The sequence below is a fragment of the Pristiophorus japonicus genome, chromosome 24 (assembly GCF_044704955.1).
Source record: "Pristiophorus japonicus isolate sPriJap1 chromosome 24, sPriJap1.hap1, whole genome shotgun sequence".
In the NCBI taxonomy this organism is placed as follows: Eukaryota; Metazoa; Chordata; class Chondrichthyes; family Pristiophoridae; genus Pristiophorus; species Pristiophorus japonicus.
Genome location: NC_092000.1, coordinates 31,888,715 through 31,908,128, shown reverse-complemented (window position 1 = coordinate 31,908,128; position 19,414 = coordinate 31,888,715). Strand labels below are relative to the sequence as shown.

General features: G+C 49.0%; 1 protein-coding gene across 1 annotated transcript in view; it reads left to right on the top strand.

Moving 5' to 3' along the window:
- Positions 1-19,414, top strand: part of pnpla6 (patatin-like phospholipase domain containing 6) — a 259,651-nt gene that overhangs the window by 83,898 nt on the left and 156,339 nt on the right. Inside the window, exons 11-12 of the mRNA XM_070867081.1 lie at positions 12,730-12,810; positions 17,083-17,218. Of these exons, the coding sequence (XP_070723182.1) occupies positions 12,730-12,810; positions 17,083-17,218 (217 nt within the window). The remainder of the gene's footprint in view (positions 1-12,729; positions 12,811-17,082; positions 17,219-19,414) is intronic.

Here is a 19,414-nt window from a genome sequence, read left to right as displayed (position 1 = left end):
CCAACTTTTAGTCCGTAGCCTTGTAGCTTTCGGCACTTCAAGTTTTTAAATCTGCCTCTACCACCTTTTCAGGCAGTGAGTTCCAGACCCCCACAACCCTCTGGGTGAAAAAAGTTCTCCTCGGCTTCCCTCTAATCGTTCTACCAATTACTTTAAATCTATAAACCCTGATTGTTGACCCCTCTGCTAAGGGAAACAGGTCCTTCGTATCTAGGCCCCTCATAATTTTATACACCTCAATTAAGTCTCCCTTCAGCCTCCTCTGCTCCAAAGAAAACAAACCGAGCATATCCAATCTTTCCTCACAGCTAAAATTCTCTTGGCAATATCCTCGTAGATATCCTCTGTACTCTTTCTCGTGCAGTTACATCCTTCCTGTAATATGATGACCGTAACAGTACACAGTACTCGAGCTTTGGCCGAACTAGTGTTTTATACAGTTCAAGCATTACCTCCCTGCTTTTTATGTTCTGTGCCTCGGCTAATAAAGGAAAGTATCCCGTATGCCTTCAGGGTATCAGTGGGAGAGCATTTTGGTGCGAGTGATCATAATTGAGTTATTTTTTGAGTAGTTATGGAAAAGGAAAAAAAAAATGGGAATAAAAGTTCTCAATTGGGGAAAAGCCAATTTTGTTAAGCTGAGATGGGATTGAACCAAAGTGGCCTGGAAACGGCTACTTGAAGGTAAATCAGTGTCAGAGCAGTGGGAGGCATTCAAGGAGATCCTGAGGGTTGAGAGCAAGTATGTTCCCTTAACGAAAAAGGGTGGGGCTAGCAAATCTAGAACCCCCTGGATGTCAAGGGACATGGAGGATAGGATAAAGAAAAAAAGGGAGGCTTATGACAGATACCGAGGGCTAAATACTGCAGAAACCCCGGAGGAATATAGAAAGTGCAGGGGTGCAATTAAAAAGGAAATTAGGAACGCAAAGAAAATCCAAATATGTTTTATAAATACATTAAGAGCAAGAGAATAACCAAAGAAAGAGTAAGGCCTATTAGAGACCATAAAGATAATCTGTGTGTGGAGGCAGGAGACGTGGATATGGTTCTGAATGAATACTTTGCGTCTGTTTTCAAAAAAGAGAGGGGCGATGCAGACATTGCAATCAGAGAGGAGGACTGTGAAATATTAGACGAGATAACCATAGTGAGAGAGGAAGTATTAAAGGGCTTAGCAGCTTTGAAAGTGGATAAATCTCCAGGCCCGGATGAAATGTATCCCAGTCTGTTAAGGGAAGCAAAAGAGGAAACAGCAGAGGCTCTGACCATCATTTTCCAATCCTCTCTGGCTACAGGTGTGGTGCTAGAGGACTGGAAGACTGCTAATGTTGTACCTTTGTTTAAAAAGGGAGAAAGGATTAGACCGAGTAATTACAGGCCAGTCAGCTTAACCTCGGTGGTGGGAAAATTATTGGAAAAATTCTGAGGGACAGGATAAATCTTCATTTAGAAAGACCCAGATTGTTCAAGGACAGTCAGCACGGATTTGTTAAGGGAAGGTCGTGTCTGACTGACTTAATTGAATTTTTTGAGGAGGTAACAAGGAGGGTTGATCAGGACAGTGCATTTAATGTAATGTATATGGATTTTAGCAAAGCTTTTGATAAGGTCCCACATGGCAGACTGGTCACAAAAGTAAAAGCCCATGGGATTCAGGGCAAAGTAGCAAGTTGGATCCAAAATTGGCTGAGGCAGGAAGCAAAGGGTAATGGTTGATGGGTATTTTTGTGACTGGAAGGCTGTTTTCAGTGGGGTTCCGCAGGGCTCAGTGCTGGGTCCCTTGCTTTTTGTGGTATACATCAATGATTTAGACTTGAATGTAGGAGGTATGATTAAGAAGTTTGCAGAATATACTAAAATCGGCTGTGTGGTTGATAATGAAGAAAGCTGTAGACTGCAGGAAGATATCAATGAACTGGTCAGGCAGGCAGAACAGTGGCAAATATAATTCAGTCTGGAGAAGTGTGAGGTAATGCATTTGGGGAGGGCTAACAAGGCAAGGGAATACACATTAAATGGTAGGGCACTGACAAGTATAGAGGAACTAAGGGACTCTGGAGTGCATGTCCACAGATCCCTGAAGGGAGAAGGTTAGGTAGATAAGGAGGTTAAGAAGGCATATGGAATACTTGACTTTATTTGCTGAGGCATAGAATACAAGAGCAGGGAGGTTGTGCTTGAACTGTATAAAACACTAGTTAGGCCACTGCTAGAGTACTGTGTGCAGTTCTGGTCACCACATTACAGGAAAGATGTGATTGCATAGGAGAAGGTACAGAGGAGATTTATGAGGATGTTGCCTGAACTGGAGAATATGGGCTATTGATAGGCTGGGTTTGTATCCTTTGGAACAGAGGAGACTGAGGGGAGACCTTATTGAGGTGTATAAAATTATAAGGGGCCCAGATAGTGTGGATAGGAAGGGCCTATTTTCTTTGTGATTGGTGAGTAGTTTTTCTTTTTTCTCTCCTGTATCAGTGAGTAACTTTTAACATTGTTGTTGCCAATTTAAGTGTATCTAAGGGTTAAGTCATGGCAGGAGAGCTCGGTCGGGTGTTATGCTCCTCCTGTACCATGTGGGAACTCAGGGACGACACCAGTGTCCCTGACGACTATATCTGCAGGAAGTGTATCCACCTCAAGCTCCTGACGGTCCGCGTTGCGGAGTTGGAGCTGAGGGTGGATTCACTCTGGAGCATCCACGATGCTGAGAATGACGTGAGTAGCACGTGTAGCGAGTTGGTCGTACCGCAGGAAAAGGGTCCACAGCCAGATAGGGAATGGAAGACCAACAGGAAGAGTAGTGCAAGGAAGGTAGTGCAGGAGTCCCATGTGGTCATCCCCCTGCAAAACAGATATGCCAGATAGGGAATGGAAGACCAACAGGAAGAGTAGTGCAAGGAAGGTAGTGCAGGAGTCCCATGTGGTCATCCCCCTGCAAAACAGATACACCGCTTTGAGTACTGTTGTGGGGGATGACTCATCAGGGGAGGGCAGCAGCAGCCAAGTTCATGGCACCATGGCTGGCTCTGCTGCACAGGAGGGCAGGAAAAAGAGTGGGAGAGCAATAGTGATTGGGGATTCAATGGTGAGGGGAATAGATAGGCGTTTCTGCGGCCGCAACCGAGACTCCAGGATGGTATGTTGCCTCCCTGGTGCAAGGGTCAAGGATGTCTCGGAGCGGGTGCAGGACATTCTAAAAAGGGAGGGAGAACAGCCAGTTGTCGTGGTGCACATTGGTACCAACGACATAGGTAAAAAAAAAGGGATGAGGTCCTACGAAACGAATTGAAGGAGCTAGGAGCTAAATTAAAAAGTAGGACCTCAAAAGTAGTAATCTCGGGATTGCTACCAGTGCCACGTGATAGTCAGAGTAGGAATCGCAGGATAGCGCAGATGAATACGTGGCTTGAGCAGTGGTGCAGCAGGGAGGGATTCAAATTCCTGGGGCATTGGAACCGGTTCTGGGGGAGGTGGGACCAGTACAAACCGGACGGTCTGCACCTGGGCAGGACCGGAACCAATGTCCTAGGGGGAGTGTTTGCTAGTGCTGTTGGAGAGGATTTAAACTAATATGGCAGGGGGATGGGAACCAATGCAGGGAGACAGAGAGAAACAAAAAGGAGGCAAAAACAAAAGACAGAAAGGAGATGAGGAAAAGTGGAGGGCAGAGAAACCCAAGGCAAAGAACAAAAAGGGCCACTGTACAGCAAAATTCGAAAAGGACAAAGGGTGTTAAAAAAACAAGCCTGAAGGCTTTGTGTCTTAATGCAAGGAGTATCCGCAATAAGGTGGATGAATTAACTGTGCAAATAGATGTTAACAAATATGATGTGATTGGGATTACGGAGACGTGGCTCCAGGATGATCAGGGCTGGGAACTCAACATCCAGGGGTATTCAACATTCAGGAAAGATAGAATAAAAGGAAAAGGAGGTGGGGTAGCATTGCTGGTTAAGGAGCAAATTAAGGCAATAGTTCGGAAGGACATTAGCTTGGATGATGTGGAATCTATATGGGTAGAGCTGCAGAATACCAAAGGGCAAAAAACGTTAGTGGGAGTTGTGTACAGACCTCCAAACAGTAGTAGTGATGTTGGGGAGGGCATCAAACATGAAATTAGGGGTGCGTGCAATAAAGGTGCAGCAGTTATAATGCGTGACTTTAATATGCACATAGATTGGGTTAACCAAACTGGAAGCAATACGGTGGAGGAGGATTTCCTGGAGTGCATAAGGGATGGTTTTTTAGACCAATATGTCGAGGAACCAACTAGGGGGGAGGCCATCTTAGACTGGGTGTTGTGCAATGAGAGAGGATTAATTAGCAATCTCGTTGTGCGAGGCCCCTTGGGGAAGAGTGACCATAATATGGTGGAATTCTGCATTAGGATGGAGAATGAAACAGTTAATTCAGAGACCATGGTCCAGAACTTAAAGAAGGGTAACATTGAAGGTATGAGGCGTGAATTGGCTAGGATAGATTGGCGAATGATACTGAAGGGGTTGACTGTGGATGGGCAATGGCAGACATTTAGAGACCGCATGGATGAACTACAACAATTGTACATTCCTGTCTGGCGTAAAAATAAAAAAGGGAAGGTGGCTCAACCGTGGCTATCAAGGGAAATCAGGGATAGCATTAAAGCCAAGGAAATGGCATACAAATTGGCCAGAAATAGCAGCGAACCCGGGGACTGGGAGAAATTTAGAACTCAGCAGAGGAGGACAAAGGGTTTGATTAGGGCAGGGAAAATGGAGTAGGAGAAGAAGCTTACAGGGAACATTAAGACGGATTGCAAAAGTTTCTATAGATATGTAAAGAGAAAAAGCTTAGTAAAGACAAACGTAGGTCCCCTGCAGTCAGAATCAGGGGAAGTCATAACGGGGAACAAAGAAATGGCGGACCAATTGAACAAGTACTTTGGTTCGGTATTCACTGAGGAGGACACAAACAACCTTCCGGATATAAAAGGGGTCGGAGGGTCTAGTAAGGAGGAGGAACTGAGGGAAATCCTTATTAGTCGGGAAATTGTGTTGGGGAAATTGATGGGATTGAAGGCCGATAAATCCCCAGGGCCTGATGGACTGCATCCCAGAGTACTTAAGGAGGTGGCCTTGGAAATAGTGGATGCATTGACAGTCATTTTCCAACATTCCATTGACTCTGGATCAGTTCCTATGGAGTGGAGGGTAGCCAATGTAACCCCACTTTTTAAAAAAGGAGGGAGAGAGAAAACCGGGAATTATAGACCGGTCAGCCTGACATCGGTAGTGGGTAAATTGATGGAATCAATTATTAAGGATGTCATAGCAGTGCATTTGGAAAGAGGTAATATGATAGGTCCAAGTCAGCATGGATTTGTGAAAGGGAAATCATGCTTGACAAATCTTCTGGAATTTTTTGAGGATGTTTCCAGTAGAGTGGACAAGGGAGAACCAGTTGATGTGGTATATTTGGACTTTCAGAAGGCTTTCGACAAGGTCCCACACAAGAGATTAATGTGCAAAGTTAAAGCACATGGGATTGGGGGTAGTGTGCTGACATGGATTGAGAACTGGTTGTCAGACAGGAAGCAAAGAGTAGGAGTAAATGGGGACTTTTCAGAATGGCAGGCAGTGACTAGTGGGGTACCGCAAGGTTTTGTGCTGGGGCCCCAGCTGTTTACACTGTACATTAATGATTTAGACGAGGGGATTAACTGTAGTATCTCCAAATTTGCGGATGACACTAAGTTGGGTGGCAGTGTGAGCTGCGAGGAGGATGCTATGAGGCTGCAGAGCGACTTGGATAGGTTAGGTGAGTGGGCAAATGCATGGCAGATGAAGTATAATGTGGATAAATGTGAGGTTATCCACTTTGGTGGTAAAAACAGAGAGACAGACTATTATCTGAATGGTGACAGATTAGGAAAAGGGGAGGTGCAAAGAGACCTGGGTGTCATGGTACATCAGTCATTGAAGGTTGGCATGTAGGTACAGCAGGTGGTTAAGAAAGCAAATGGCATGTTGGCCTTCATAGCGAGGCGATTTGAGTACAGGGGCAGGGAGGTGTTGCTACAATTGTACAGGGCCTTGGTGAGGCCACACCTGGAGTATTGTGTACAGTTTTGGTCTCCTAACCTGAGGAAGGACATTCTTGCTATTGAGGGAGTGCAGCGAAGGTTCACCAGACTGATTCCCGGGATGGCGGGACTGACCTATCAAGAGAGACTGGATCAACTGGGCTTGTATTCACTGGAGTTCAGAAGAATGAGAGGGGACCTCATAGAAACGTTTAAAATTCTGACGGGGTTAGACAGGTTAGATGCAGGAAGAATGTTCCCAATGTTGGGGAAGTCCAGAACCAGGGGACACAGTCTAAGGATAAGGGGGAAGCCATTTAGGACCGAGATGAGGAGGAATTTCTTCACCCAGAGAGTGGTGAACCTGTGGAATTCTCTACCACAGAAAGTTGTTGAGGCCAATTCACTAAATATATTCAAAAAGGAGTTAGATGAAGTCCTTACTACTAGGGGAATCAAGGGGTATGGTGAGAAAGCAGGAATGGGGTACTGAAGTTGCATGTTCAGCCATGAACTCATTGAATGGCGGTGCAGGCTAGAAGGGCCGAATGGCCAACTCCTGCACCTATTTTCTATGTTTCTATGTTAGCCGATGGGTCAACAACCAGGGGGCATAGATTTAAAGTAATTGGTAGGAGGTTTAGGGGAGATTTGAGGGAAATTTCTTCACCCAGAGGGTGGTGAGGGTCTGGAATTCTCTGCCTGAAAGGGTGGTAGAGGCAGAAACCCTTGGCACATTTAAAAAGTACTTGGATGTGCGCTTAAAGTGCCATAACCTACAGGGCTACGGACTGATATGTCCTTGCTGTCCAGTATAAATGCACACGAGGCCCATACTTGAGAGAAGGTCACTCTGTGACCAGTTACCTTTATTACTAAGACCTCAAGTGATGAAGGTGGGTGGAGCTTCCCCTTTTATACCTGAAAGTCCAGGTTAGGAGTGTCTCCCACAAGTTCACCCCCTTGTGGTCAATGTTCTCAGGTGTACAACTTAGGTCAGCTTATACATGGGTTACAATGAAAGTTGAATACATGACATCACCTCCCCACCCAAAGTCTTATTGGGATCACAGGTTAAGTCTCTCTGGTGGTTTACGCTCCCTTGTAGAGCGCCTGAGTTGGGGCTCTGGTTGTTGGGCACTAGCCTGAGTGTCTGCTGTTTGCGGTGCCTCAGGCCTGTCCGGACTGCCCACAGTGACTGGCCTCTCCTTCACTTGGTTCCTGTGTTCGGTCACCTGTAGTGGAGTAAACTCTACGTCGTGTTCTTCCTCTTCTGCTTCTATGGGGTTGCTGAACCTCTTTTTAGTTTGATTCACATGTTTGCGGCAGATTTGTCCATTGGTAAGTTTAACTACCAAAACCCTATTTCCCTCTTTGGCAATCACAGTGCCTGCAAGCCATTTGGGCCCTGCAGCATAATTAAGGACAAAAACAGGGTCATTGACATCAATACATCGCGCCCTCGTATTCCTGTCATGGTAGTCACATTGTGACTGACGCTTGTTCTCAACAATTTCTTTCATGGTGGGGTGTATAAGGGATAACCTGGTTTTGAGTGTCCTTTTCATTTGTAGCTCTGCGGGTGGAACCCCTGTGAGCGAGTGTGGTCGGGATCTATTGGCCAACAGGAGGCGTGATAAGCGACTTTATAGGGAACCCCCTTGGATTCTGAGCATCCCCTGTTTGATTATCTGCACTGCTCGTTCCGCCTGGCCGTTTGAGGCCGGCTTGAATGGTGCCGTTCTGACATGGTTGATTCCATTGTCTGCCACGAAGTCCTGGAATTCAGTGCTTGTTAATCACGGGCCATTGTCGCTGACCAAGACATCCGGTAGACCATGGGCGAGAACATTGCCCGTAGACTTTCTACCGTGGCAGAGGATGTATTTGAATTTAAAATGGCACACTCAATCCATTTGGAGTAGGCGTCTACGACAACCAAAAACATTTTTTCCATGAAAGGACCTGCGTAGTCCACATGGATGCATGACCAAGGCTTGGCGGGCCAGGACCAGGGGCTAAGAGGGGCTTCCCTGGGTGAGTTGCCCAGCTGAGCACATGTGTTGCACCTGCGAACACAAAGTTCCAGATCTGCATCTATCCCTGGCCACCAAACGTGTGACCTGGCAATTGCCTTCATCATGACAATGCCTGGGTGCTCATTGTGAAGTTCTCTGATAAACACCTCTCTGCCCATCTGGGGCATGACTACTCGGTTTCCCCACAGTAGGCAATAGACCTGAATCGAGAGTTCATCCTTGCGCCTATGAAACGGTTTAAATTCCTCAGGGCATGCCCTGTACGTGGCTGCCCAGTCCCCATTCAGGACACATTTCTTAACTAAAGACAGTAGCGGGTCTTTATTTGTCCAGACTTTAATCTGACGGGCTGTCACAGGTGAGCCTTTGCTTTCGAAAGCTTCAACAGGCATGACCATCTCAGCAGCATGCTCGGTAGCCCCCTCAGTGGTGGCTAGTGGGAACCTGCTAAGTGCATCGGCGCAGTTTTCAGTGCCCGGTCTGTGCCGAATTGTGTAGTCATCGGCGGCTAACGTGAGTACCCACCTCTGCATGCGGGCCGATGCACTCGCATTTATGGCCTTGTTGTCGGCCAAAAGGGACGTTAGGGGTTTGTGATATGTCTCCACTCAAATTTCCTGCCAAACAGGTACTGGTGCACTTTTTTTTATTGCATATACACATGCTAGCGCTTCCTTTTCTACCATCCCGTAGCCCCTTTCTGCCTGGGACAGACTTCTGGAGGCATAAGCTACCGGCTGTAACTGACCATTGGCATTCACACGCTGCAAAACACACCCGACCCCATAGGACGATGCATCGCACGTTAAAACAAGTTTCTTACACGGGTCATATAACGTTAACAGTTTGTTGGAGCATAACAAATTGCGTGCTCTATCAAAAACCCTTTCCTGGCTGTCCCCTCAGACCCAATCGCGACCTTTGCGTAGGAGCACGTATAGCGGCTCTAACAGAGTGCTCAATTTGGGAAGAGAGTTACCAAAATAGTTCAGGAGCCCCAGGAACGAACGCAGCTCCGTTGTGTTACGGGGTCTGGGTGCTCTCTGGATCGCTTCCATTTTGGACGCAGTAGGTCTGATCCCGTCTGCTGCTCCCCTCCTCCCCAGGAATTTTACCTCTGGAACTAGGAAGACGCACTTCGCCTTTTTCAGTCGCAGCCCTACCTGGTCCAGTCTGCGTAGCACCTCCTCCAGGTTGTGGAGGTGTTCTTCAGTATCGCGACCCGTGATGAGGATGTCGTCTTGAAAAACCACCGTCCCTGGAATCGACTTGAGGAGGCTTTCCATATTTCGCTGAAAGATCGCGGCGGCCGAACAAATCCCGAACGGACATCTGTTATACTCAAACAACCCCTTGTGTGTCGTGATGGTGGTCAGCTTCTTCGATTCACTCGCCAGCTCCTGGGTCATGTAAGCTGAGGTCAGGTCCAATTTTGAAAAAAGTTTGCCATCGGATAGCGTCGCAAAGAGGTCCTCCGCTCTCGATAGACGGTACTGGTCTTGGAGTGACACCCAATTGATGGTGGCCTTGTAATCGCCACATATCCTGACCGACCCATCCGCCTTGAGCACCGGCATGATCGGGCTCGCCCAGTCACTGAATTTGACTGGCGAAATGATGCCTTCCCTCAGCAGGCGGTCCAATTCGCATTCTATCTTTTCCCGCATCACATACGGCACCGCTCTGGCCTTGTGGTGTACTGGCCTGGCGTCCGGGTTTATGTGAATCACTACCTTGGCCCCCATGAAAGTGCCAATGCCGGGTTGAAATAATGAGTCAAATTTGTCCAGGACCTGTGAGCATGATACTCGCTCCACAGAAGAAATTGCATTGACATCGTCCCATTTCCAGTTCATGACAGCAAGCCAACTCCTCCCCAGTAGTGCGGGACCGTCTCCCGGGACAATCCAGAATGGCAACCTGTTCTCCGAATCTTTGTAGGTCATGACTACCGTGGCGCTGCCTAGCACCGGAATGATCTCCTTTGTATATGTCCGTAGCTGTGCGTTAATCGGCAATAATTTTGGCCTCCTGGCCTTGGACGCCCACAACCTTTCGAACTGTTTGATACTCATCAGAGACTGGCTGGCCCCCGTGTCTAGCTCCATTAATACTGGGATGCCATTGAGGAGCATTTTCATCATTATCGGTGGCGTCCTGGTGTATGAACTGTATATGTGCTCCACATGAACTCGCTGAACTTCAGCTTTCAGCGATTTCCCCCAGTATTCATTTGGCGTCGTAGGGATTACATCGGGCCTGTCCTCCTCGTACATCAACCTGGCTGCAGGCTTCCTGCACATACGCGCCAAGTGACCGCTGACGTTGCAGTTTCTGCAGGTATATTGTTGATACCTGCAATCTCTGGCTGGGTGTTTGCCTCCACACCTCCAGCATGAGCTGGAGGCCCCGTTGTTGGAAACAAAAGGTCCATTACCAGTCGATCGTCTCTGACTGTCCTTAAGCGCACCATTGACAGGTGTTGATGGCCCCATTACTGGCCGCATTGTCCCTTGCGATGGTGTGAATCGCCGTTCAGCTAGCCATTGTCTCTGTTGAATTCCCCCTTTGGGTTTGACTACATGCTGGGGCATGCCCGATTGCGCTTGTCTGCCTAGAGAACCGTGTGCCGCGTTAACAATGTTGACACCCTGGTTGTTTGCTGCATTTGAGCCAAGATTTTTGTCATACATCATTCCTCCCCTGAGATAATTGTCTGGGCTATCAGAGCCGCCGCTTCCAAGGTCAAGTCTTTGGTCTCAATCAGTTTCCTGAAAACCCCAGCGTGCCCGATGCCGTCAATAAAAATGTCTCGCAGAATCTCCGCTCTGCATGCATCTGGGAACTTATAGACTCGCCAGTCGCCGGAGGTCTGCCACGAAGTCTGGAACGCTTTGCCCTTCTCGCCGCCGATGCGTGTAAAACTGGTGTCTCGCCATGTGCATGCTGCTCGCTGGTTTAAGGCGTTCCCTGATCAACTTGCTGAGCTGTTTGAACATCTTGCCCGTCGGCTTCTCTGGTGCTAGAAGGTCCTTCATCAGGGAGTACGTCCTGGACCCACAAACCGTCAGGAGATGAGCCCTGCATTTGTCGGCCGAATCCAGAACCAACCACAGTGACAAAACTTTGCTGTAGTCTCTCAATAAAGTTGTACCTCTCTCCTGTGCTGCTAGTGGCCAAGCTCGCGTGGTTTAAATCCCAGTTTCTCGTCGCCAGTGATATGTCCTTGCTACACAGTATAAATGCACACGAGGCCCATACTTGAGAGAAGGTCACTCTGTGACCAGTTACCTTTATTGCCAAGATCTCAAGTGATGAAGGTGGGTGGAGCTTCCCCTTTTATACCTGAAAGTCCAGGTGAGGAGTGTCTCCCACAAGTTCACCCCCTTTCGGTCAATGTTCTCAAGGTGTACAACTTAGGTCAGCTTATACATGGGTTACAATGATAGTTGAATACATGACACGGACCAAGAGCTGGAAGGTGGGATTAGGCTGGATAGCCCTTTGTCGGCCGGCGTGGACACGATGGGTCGAATGGCCTCCTTCCATGCTGTAAATTTCTATGATGTTACTACATTATCTACCTGCCCTGCTACCTTCAGGGATCTGTGGACATGCACTCCAAGATCTCTCTGTTCCTCTACACTTCTCAGTGTCTTATCATTTAATCTGTATCCCAAAGTGTTGCAGAGAGGTGGGAGAATGAGGGGCGATGATCAAAGCTTTCGAAGGCAGGGCGGTGGGAGAGAGATAACAAGACGGAGGAGTTTACAGTGTGTGTTGCAGAGTGTGGAGATGAGACAGCCAGTGGCTCTGCCGACAGCAAGTGGAACAGAGAGAGGTGTCGAGGAGGTTTCGGAGATGGGGAGGGGTCAGGCCATGGAGTTACTTCTAGATGAAGATAGGGATGTTTTGGAGGATCGGGGAACCAAGGGAGTTTTGGCAAGGACTGGGGTGGGTTAATAGGGGAGTGCGGGATAGGACGTGAGCAGTAGAGCTTTGGGTAAGTTGTAGTTTAGGTAATGTTCAGGCTGGAGAGGGTGAGGACACGGATGGCCTTTTCAGCAGAAATGGGGATTAAAATCATGTGATGATCATTGGAAAATGCTATTTCGCTTTCATTGCTTAATATGGCAATTTCTTCACTCTGTCCCTCGAGTTTGCTAAAATGGATATGTTGAATTCAGATTTCTCCGTCAGGTTAGACATATGTCCTTCCTTATACAGCATTGCACAATTCAGTGGCTCGAGGGGCCATCGGTGTTTTCTAGCTGTATCACAAAGTGGCAATTCACAGCAGCTGTGGCGGTAAGGCAGTGATGCTTGCATTTTGACTCTGGCCTTCACACGGGGACGTAAGGGGGGCAGCACAGGTGGTTCTGGAAGCCATTTGGGTGATCCACATCTGTGATGCTTTCAGCAAGACGGCAAGTGCTGAATGCAACAAACCGTTGCCCAGCCACATCCTTTGGTGTCTCAGCGTGTGGTTAGAATCACGGGAGCACACACGCTTTTCCCCCCAGAGCAATATGCAAACGTGAATTTGCTCCTTTTTCAGTCTGCAGTCATTCATTGTACTGAGGGTCGTCTCATGGTGTTTCATTCCCTTTCCATCTCTACCAGATCATCATGGTGCGACTACAGAGAGTGACATTCGTGGCTTTGCACAACTACCTGGGCCTGACCAACGAGCTCTTCATTCAGGTGATTGCCCGAACATTCTCGGTGTTCGCAAACCTCCAGCCACACGCATGTACTTTCTGCGGGGTTTCCTTCCTGATCTCCCGCTGTAACTTCGGCGGAGCGCCGGAGAATCCGGAATCTCCAGGACTACCCCCGTGCCGTGGTGTCGGAAATCCTCACACATCCTTTCTCGCGGTAGTCGACTGTGACCCGATGCCACTTGTTTGCACAATCCACGCACCCACTGACCCACACTGTGTACAACGAAGGTAGAATAGAAGTGTATTGTCACACTGCTGGCCTGCAGGATGTGGGCCTGTGACCGATGAGGCAGGAGCAAGGGAGGACTATCTGTTCTGTTAGCACCAGTGTGATTGTGGAACACTTAGGGCAGAGGCTCACCATAACGTTGCGTACTCGACGAAGGCGCAGAGGATATAAGGCTGGCCATCCTAACTCACCCCATGCAGTGTGATCGACATTAACATTTAGTTGACAGTAAAGCTTGAAACATTGGGCTGGTAATGGCAGCGGGGTGGTGAAGTTTGTGCCCGGGAACAGTTTGCGCCTCAGTCAGCAAAATTGGGCAGCTGGGCCCCGAGTGTGGGGCGAAGCGCTAAGGGAGGCGATGTACCCCTCTCTTAGGGCACTAGACCGGCTGAGCAAGGGAAAATCCCGAGCTAAAGAGCCAGACCCAGAGCACTCAGAGACCTGGGGGAGAAAAAAAACCTGAACAAAACCCACCAAAAACATTCCCAATAAATAACTCGCCACCACAACATAAATCACAAATAAAAGAAAAACCTGAGATGGACATCACTTACCTCACTGCAGCCGCTACAGGTCGGACCGCCCGCTTTCACAGGCGGTCCCAGCAAAGGGCACCACAGAGCGGTTTGGGTCGGATGGGAGTCAAAATGCGAGCCGGTGTCTCAATCCGAGCCATTGAACACCGGCTCAACTCTTCCGGGCGGTAATGGTCTGCGCCCCCACCGAAACCGGCCCCGTGAATCCCCGCGGGGGGGTGCTGGAAGCTGACCGTCCGCCCAGAGGAGCTCATTGCTGCCCTCCTGGGACAAAAACAGAGGCGGACATCACCGGGAAATCCAGCTCATTGTGTCGGATCTGAGCTTGACCTTTTCTGTAAACTGGTGGGGAGGGGGGTGGGAAAAAGATTTTGGCGGGCGAGGTGGGTGCTGGCAGCTGCTGGGGGGGTGGGGGTGTATAGTGGCAGCTGGTGGGGGGGGGGGTTATAGTGCATGCTGGTGGGAGGGGTATATTGTCTGCTGGTGGTGGGGGAGGTATAGTGCCTGCTGGTGGTGGGGGAGGTATACAGTGCCTGCTGGTGGTGGGGGAGGTATACAGTGCCTGCTGGTGGGAGGGGTGTAGTGTCTGCTGGTGGTGGGAGGGGTATATTGTCTGCTGGTGGTGGGAGGGGTATAGTGTCTGCCGGTGGTGGGAGGGGTATAGTGTCTGCTGGTGGTGGGAGGAGTATGGTGTCTGCTGGTGATGGGAGGGGTATAGTGTCTGCTGGTGGTGGGAGGGGTATAGTGTCTGCTGGTGGTGGGAGGGGTATAGTGTCTGCTGGTGGTGGGAGGGGTATAGTGTCTGCTGGTGGTGGGAGGGGTATAGTGTCTGCCGGTGGTGGGAGGGATATAGTGTCTGCTCGTGGTGGGAGGGGTATAGTGTCTGCTGGTGGTGGGAGGGGTATAGTGTCTGCTGGTGGTGGGAGGGATATAGTGTCTGCCGGTGGTGGGAGGGGTATAGTGTCTGCAGGTTGTGGGAGGGGTATAGTGCCTGCCGGTGGTGGAAGGGGTATAGTGTCTGCAGGTTGTGGGAGGGGTACAGTCCCAGGTGGTGGTGGGAGGGGTACAGTCCCAGCTGGTGGTGGGAGGCAGTGGGTGGTGGAGGTTGGTGTGACCATTGGCCGCTGTTTCCTTTTCACCGCTGAAAGTAATTGGGAACGAGCAAAGCTGAGAATCTGCATGAAAACCAAACTGGAAGCCCAAGCCAAACTTTGGGTGGTGTGTGGCACGAGAACTTCAATGTTCTGCACTAGTACAGGGGGAGGACATCGCTAACCAATCTCACTTCCCTCTTGAAAAGGCGCAACGTGAAAGATCCTCGGGGCAGGGGCGGAGGGATGGGGGTGTGGGAGGCCGCTCTGGGCTGATGGGAGGTGGGGGGGGAGACCACTCTAGCAATGGTTAGGGGGCCAGGGAAGGTCATTCCCCTATCCTCGGTGAAAGTTAAGACACTTGAAGTTTCCCTTGAGCATCTCCCCACCCAGCTGTCTGAATCCCATCCTGTTTAAACAAGATGTGTTGGTGTGTGGGAAACAGTCTAAGCAATCCCAATGGAAGAACTGGCAGTGAGGATCTGCTGTGTAAACTGGGTTCGTGTCAGTGGCTGTGTGAATCCAAGTACTCCTACTGATCCTTTTTAAAAGGTGATCAGTGCTATGATCGTCCATGAAGAGTGTGTGGAAATGAGTATTTTCAGCGCAGAAAATGGTTTGAGGTGTTCATATTCCACATTGTGGAGCGAATGGGTTTAAATGTTAACTTAGCTTGTTTTTGCTCACGTTTCATACTTACAACCTGAATCGTACAACCCGCTCTAATGTGTTTAATGACTGGCCCAGCAATAGTCCACCAAATGATAGATCATCAGGCAATGGCCAGATCGAATAGCTCCCATTGTAAAGCAAAATATTGCAGATGTTGGAAATGTGAAATATAAAGAGAAAATGCTCTGCAGGTCAGGCAGCTTCTGTGGAAAGAGAGAGCGAGAGAGAGAGAGTTCACATTTCAGGTCGATGACCTACCATGCGAAGAGTCTGACAAAAGGTTAGCTCTCTCTCTCTCTCTCTCTCTCTCTCTCTCTCTCTCTCTCTCTCTCTCTCTTCTCTCTCTCTCTGTGTCCTCCCCCCCCCGCCCCCCACACAGCGCTTTGGGACGTCCTGAGATTGTGAAAGGGGCCAATATTTATCCCTCAATCAACATCACTAAAACAGATTATCTGGTCATTATCACATTGCTGTTTGTGGGAGCTTGCTGTGCACAAATTGGCTGCCGCGTTTCCCATATTACAAGTGATTAAATTCCAAAAAAGACTTCATTGGCTGCAAAGTGCTTTGAGACGTCCGGTGGGTGTGAAAGGCGCTATATAAATGCAAGTCTTTATTGAGGACGCTGCTGGGCTAAACAGTTTCCCCAGGCCTATCGAAGCCTGATATTAGCTCCGGTCTCTGCCTGACCTGCTGAGTATTTCCAGCATTTTCTGTTTATAGCTCTCACTTTCAGTTGGTTCCTCAACATCTCCTCGTTTCCTCTTCCTTTCCCCTCGAAGGTCTGCCTGCACCCAGTATCCTTGACATGTGCCCTCCTCTCCAATGTCCCATTCGGAGAGGCACAGCGGTAACATAGAAACATAGAAAATAGGTGCAGGAGCAGGCCATTCGGCCCTTCGAGCCTGCACCACCATTCAATGAGTTCATGGCTGAACATGCAACTTCAGTACCCCAGTCCTGCTTTCTTGCCATACCCCTTGATCCCCCTAGTAGTAAGGACTTCATCTAACTCCTTTTTGAATATATTTTAGTGAATTGGCCTCAACAACTTTCTGTGGTAGAGAATTCCACAGGTTCACCACTCTCTGGGTGAAGAAGTTTCTCCTCATCTCGGTCCTAAATGGCTTACCCCTTATCCTTAGACTGTGATCCCTGGTTCTGGACTTCCCCAACATCGGGAACATTCTTCCTGCATCTAACCTGTCTAAACCTGTCAGAATTTTAAACGTTTCTATGAGATCCCCTCTCATTCTTCTGAACTCCAGTGAATACAAGCCCAATTGATCCAGTCTTTCTTGATATGTCAGTCCCGCCATCCCGGGAATCAGTCTGGTGAACCTTCGCTGCACTCCCTCAATAGCAAGAATGTCCTTCCTCAAGTTAGGAGACCAAAACTGTACACAGTACTCCAGGTGTGGCCTCACCAAGGCCCTGTACAACTGTAACCAAGGGTGAATCTCTGTTTGGGAAAGCCACCGGGCCAGGGTCCCCGCCACAAAGTGGAGATGAATGGCTGACCGTGGAAAGGCCGGTCAGTGAGGCAGGGTCCGTGTGTGTGTGCTTCCACTGGAGCAGGATTGCCAGCTGTGGAGACTGGATCCACGGATGGCCGTGCCAATTCAATAACCGTGTGGCAGAACCGGGGACCAGCTCCCTGTGGCACGTAAAGGGGTCGGCTCCAGTGATATCCGAGAGTAAGTGTACCCTGTGTTCAATGACAGGAGAGCCAGCCCTCGCGTCTGGCCGCCCAGCCAAGCTGCACCTCGCGGACAAGCCCCGTGCGACACCGCCGTTTCATCAGCATGTCGGTGGCTGATGATCAGAAGGAAACTGCTGGGAAATTGATTCCTGATCCAGGTGGGTGCTTTGCTCGACGCGATGTTACAGTAACTTAACCGTGCCGGTATTATCATTTTGTTTCAGCTGTCTTGTTTGCATTGCTTGACTATTTTCCCATTCTCATTTCCTTTGTCCACATTTAATGTGGGATTTACATTTGTAAATGTGTCACACTGCATCACATAATCTGGCTACTGAACGGCTGTGAGCCCCCTCTACAATCGTGCTTGAGCAGTCCTTCTCTGGAACTCTGTGTATCTGTATAAGAATGTAATAATTAGGAGCAGGAGCAGGCCATTCTGGCTAATCTTCTACCTCAACTCAGCTTTCCCGCCATATCCCTTTGATCCCTATCGTGTCCAAAAATCTATTGATCTCAGTCTTGAATATACTCCTCGATCCTCTGACCGCCGTTCCCTAAGGTTGCTGTAGTCTACGATTTAACTTTGTTAAATGTTTTTACTTTTGAGTGCTTACTTAAGTTGTTACGAGATCCCAGTTGCAGAAAGTTGGCAGTTTTTGAGGCTATTTCGCTGCCCCCAGCACTCTCCTCCTCTATCAATCTCTCACAATGCTGCCATCTGGCCTACACCTGATTCACCGGCCTCCCCGAGCCAGCCTGACTGTCCTCTGCTCCCTTTGGCGGGGATCCATCAGCTCCTGTGGGACCTGGCCCTTGCTGCTCCCGCTGTTCGCCAGCGATATGGGCGGCGGGGAATCAGAGGACAAGACAGATGGGCAGGCGCACGGGGTCAGGGTTGAAAGGTGTGCCACAGGGATCGGTGCTGGGACCACAACTGTTTACAATATACATAGATGACCTGGAAGAGGGGACAGAGTGTAGTGTAACAAAATTTGCAGATGACACAAAGATTAGTGGGAAAGCGGGTTGTGTAGAGGACAAAGAGAGGCTGCAAAGAGATTTAGATAGGTTAAGCGAATGGGCTAAGGTTTGGCAGATGGAATATAATGTCGGAAAATGTGAGGTCATCCACCTTGGAAAAAAAAACAGTAAAAGGGAATATTATTTGAATGGGGAGAAATTACAACATGCTGCGGTGCAGAGGGACCTTGTGCATGAATCCCAAAAAGTTAGTTTGCAGGTGCAGCAGGTAATCAGGAAGGTGAATGGAATGTTGGCCTTCATTGCGAGAGGGATGGAGTACAAAAGCAGGGAGGTCCTGCTGCAACTGTATAGGGTATTAGTGAGGCCGCACCTGGAGTACTGCGTGCAGTTTTGGTCACACTACTTGAAGGATATACTAGCTTTGGAGGGGGTACAGAGACGATTCACTAGGCTGATTCCGGAGATGAGGGGGTTACCTTATGATGATAGATTGAGTAGACTGGGTCTTTACTCGTTGGAGTTCAGAAGGATGAGGGGTGATCTTATAGAAACATTTAAAATAATGAAAGGGATAGACAAGATCGAGGCAGAGAGGTTGTTTCCACTGGTCGGGGAGACTAGAACTAGGGGGCACAGCCTCAAAATACGGGGGAGCCAATTTAAAACCGAGTTGAGAAGGAATTTCTTCTCCCAGAGGGTTGTGAATCTGGAATTCTCTGCCCAGGGAAGCAGTTGAGGCTAGCTCATTGAATGTATTCAAATCACAGATAGATAGATTTTTAACCAATAAGGGAATTAAGGGTTACGGGGAGAGGGTGGGTAAGTGGAGCTGAGTCCACGGCCAGATCAGCCATGATCTTGTTGAATGGCGGAGCAGGCTCGAGGGGCTCGATGGCCTACTCCTGTTCCTAATTCTTATGTTCTTATTCTTGTGTTCTGCTGAGAAGGTGCCAGCTCCTCACTGGCACTATCATATTACCGGCGGGTCAAAGTATCTGAGCTGGTGCCTGGGTGAAGATGCAAGTGCTGCAGGGGGTGGGTGGGTGGGGGGAGGAGGAGCGGATTGGACCGGAGTAACACACCGCACGGGAAAACTTGAGAGTGGGGTGCCGCCTGCCATCATCTCCCCGTTGATTAACCTCCACCTCAGCATTGTCATGGTTAACAAGGCATTGGTTCCATTTCTTGTTCCTCCCACTCCTGGGACTTGAGCACGTAAACCTCGGCTGACACTCAAGTGCACTGTAGAGGGAGCGCTGCACTGTCAGAGGTGCCGTCTTTCGGATGAAACAACAGTGACTACACTTCAGAAGTACTTCATTGGCTTTAAAGCGCTTTGAGATGTCCGCTGTTCGTGAAAGGCACTA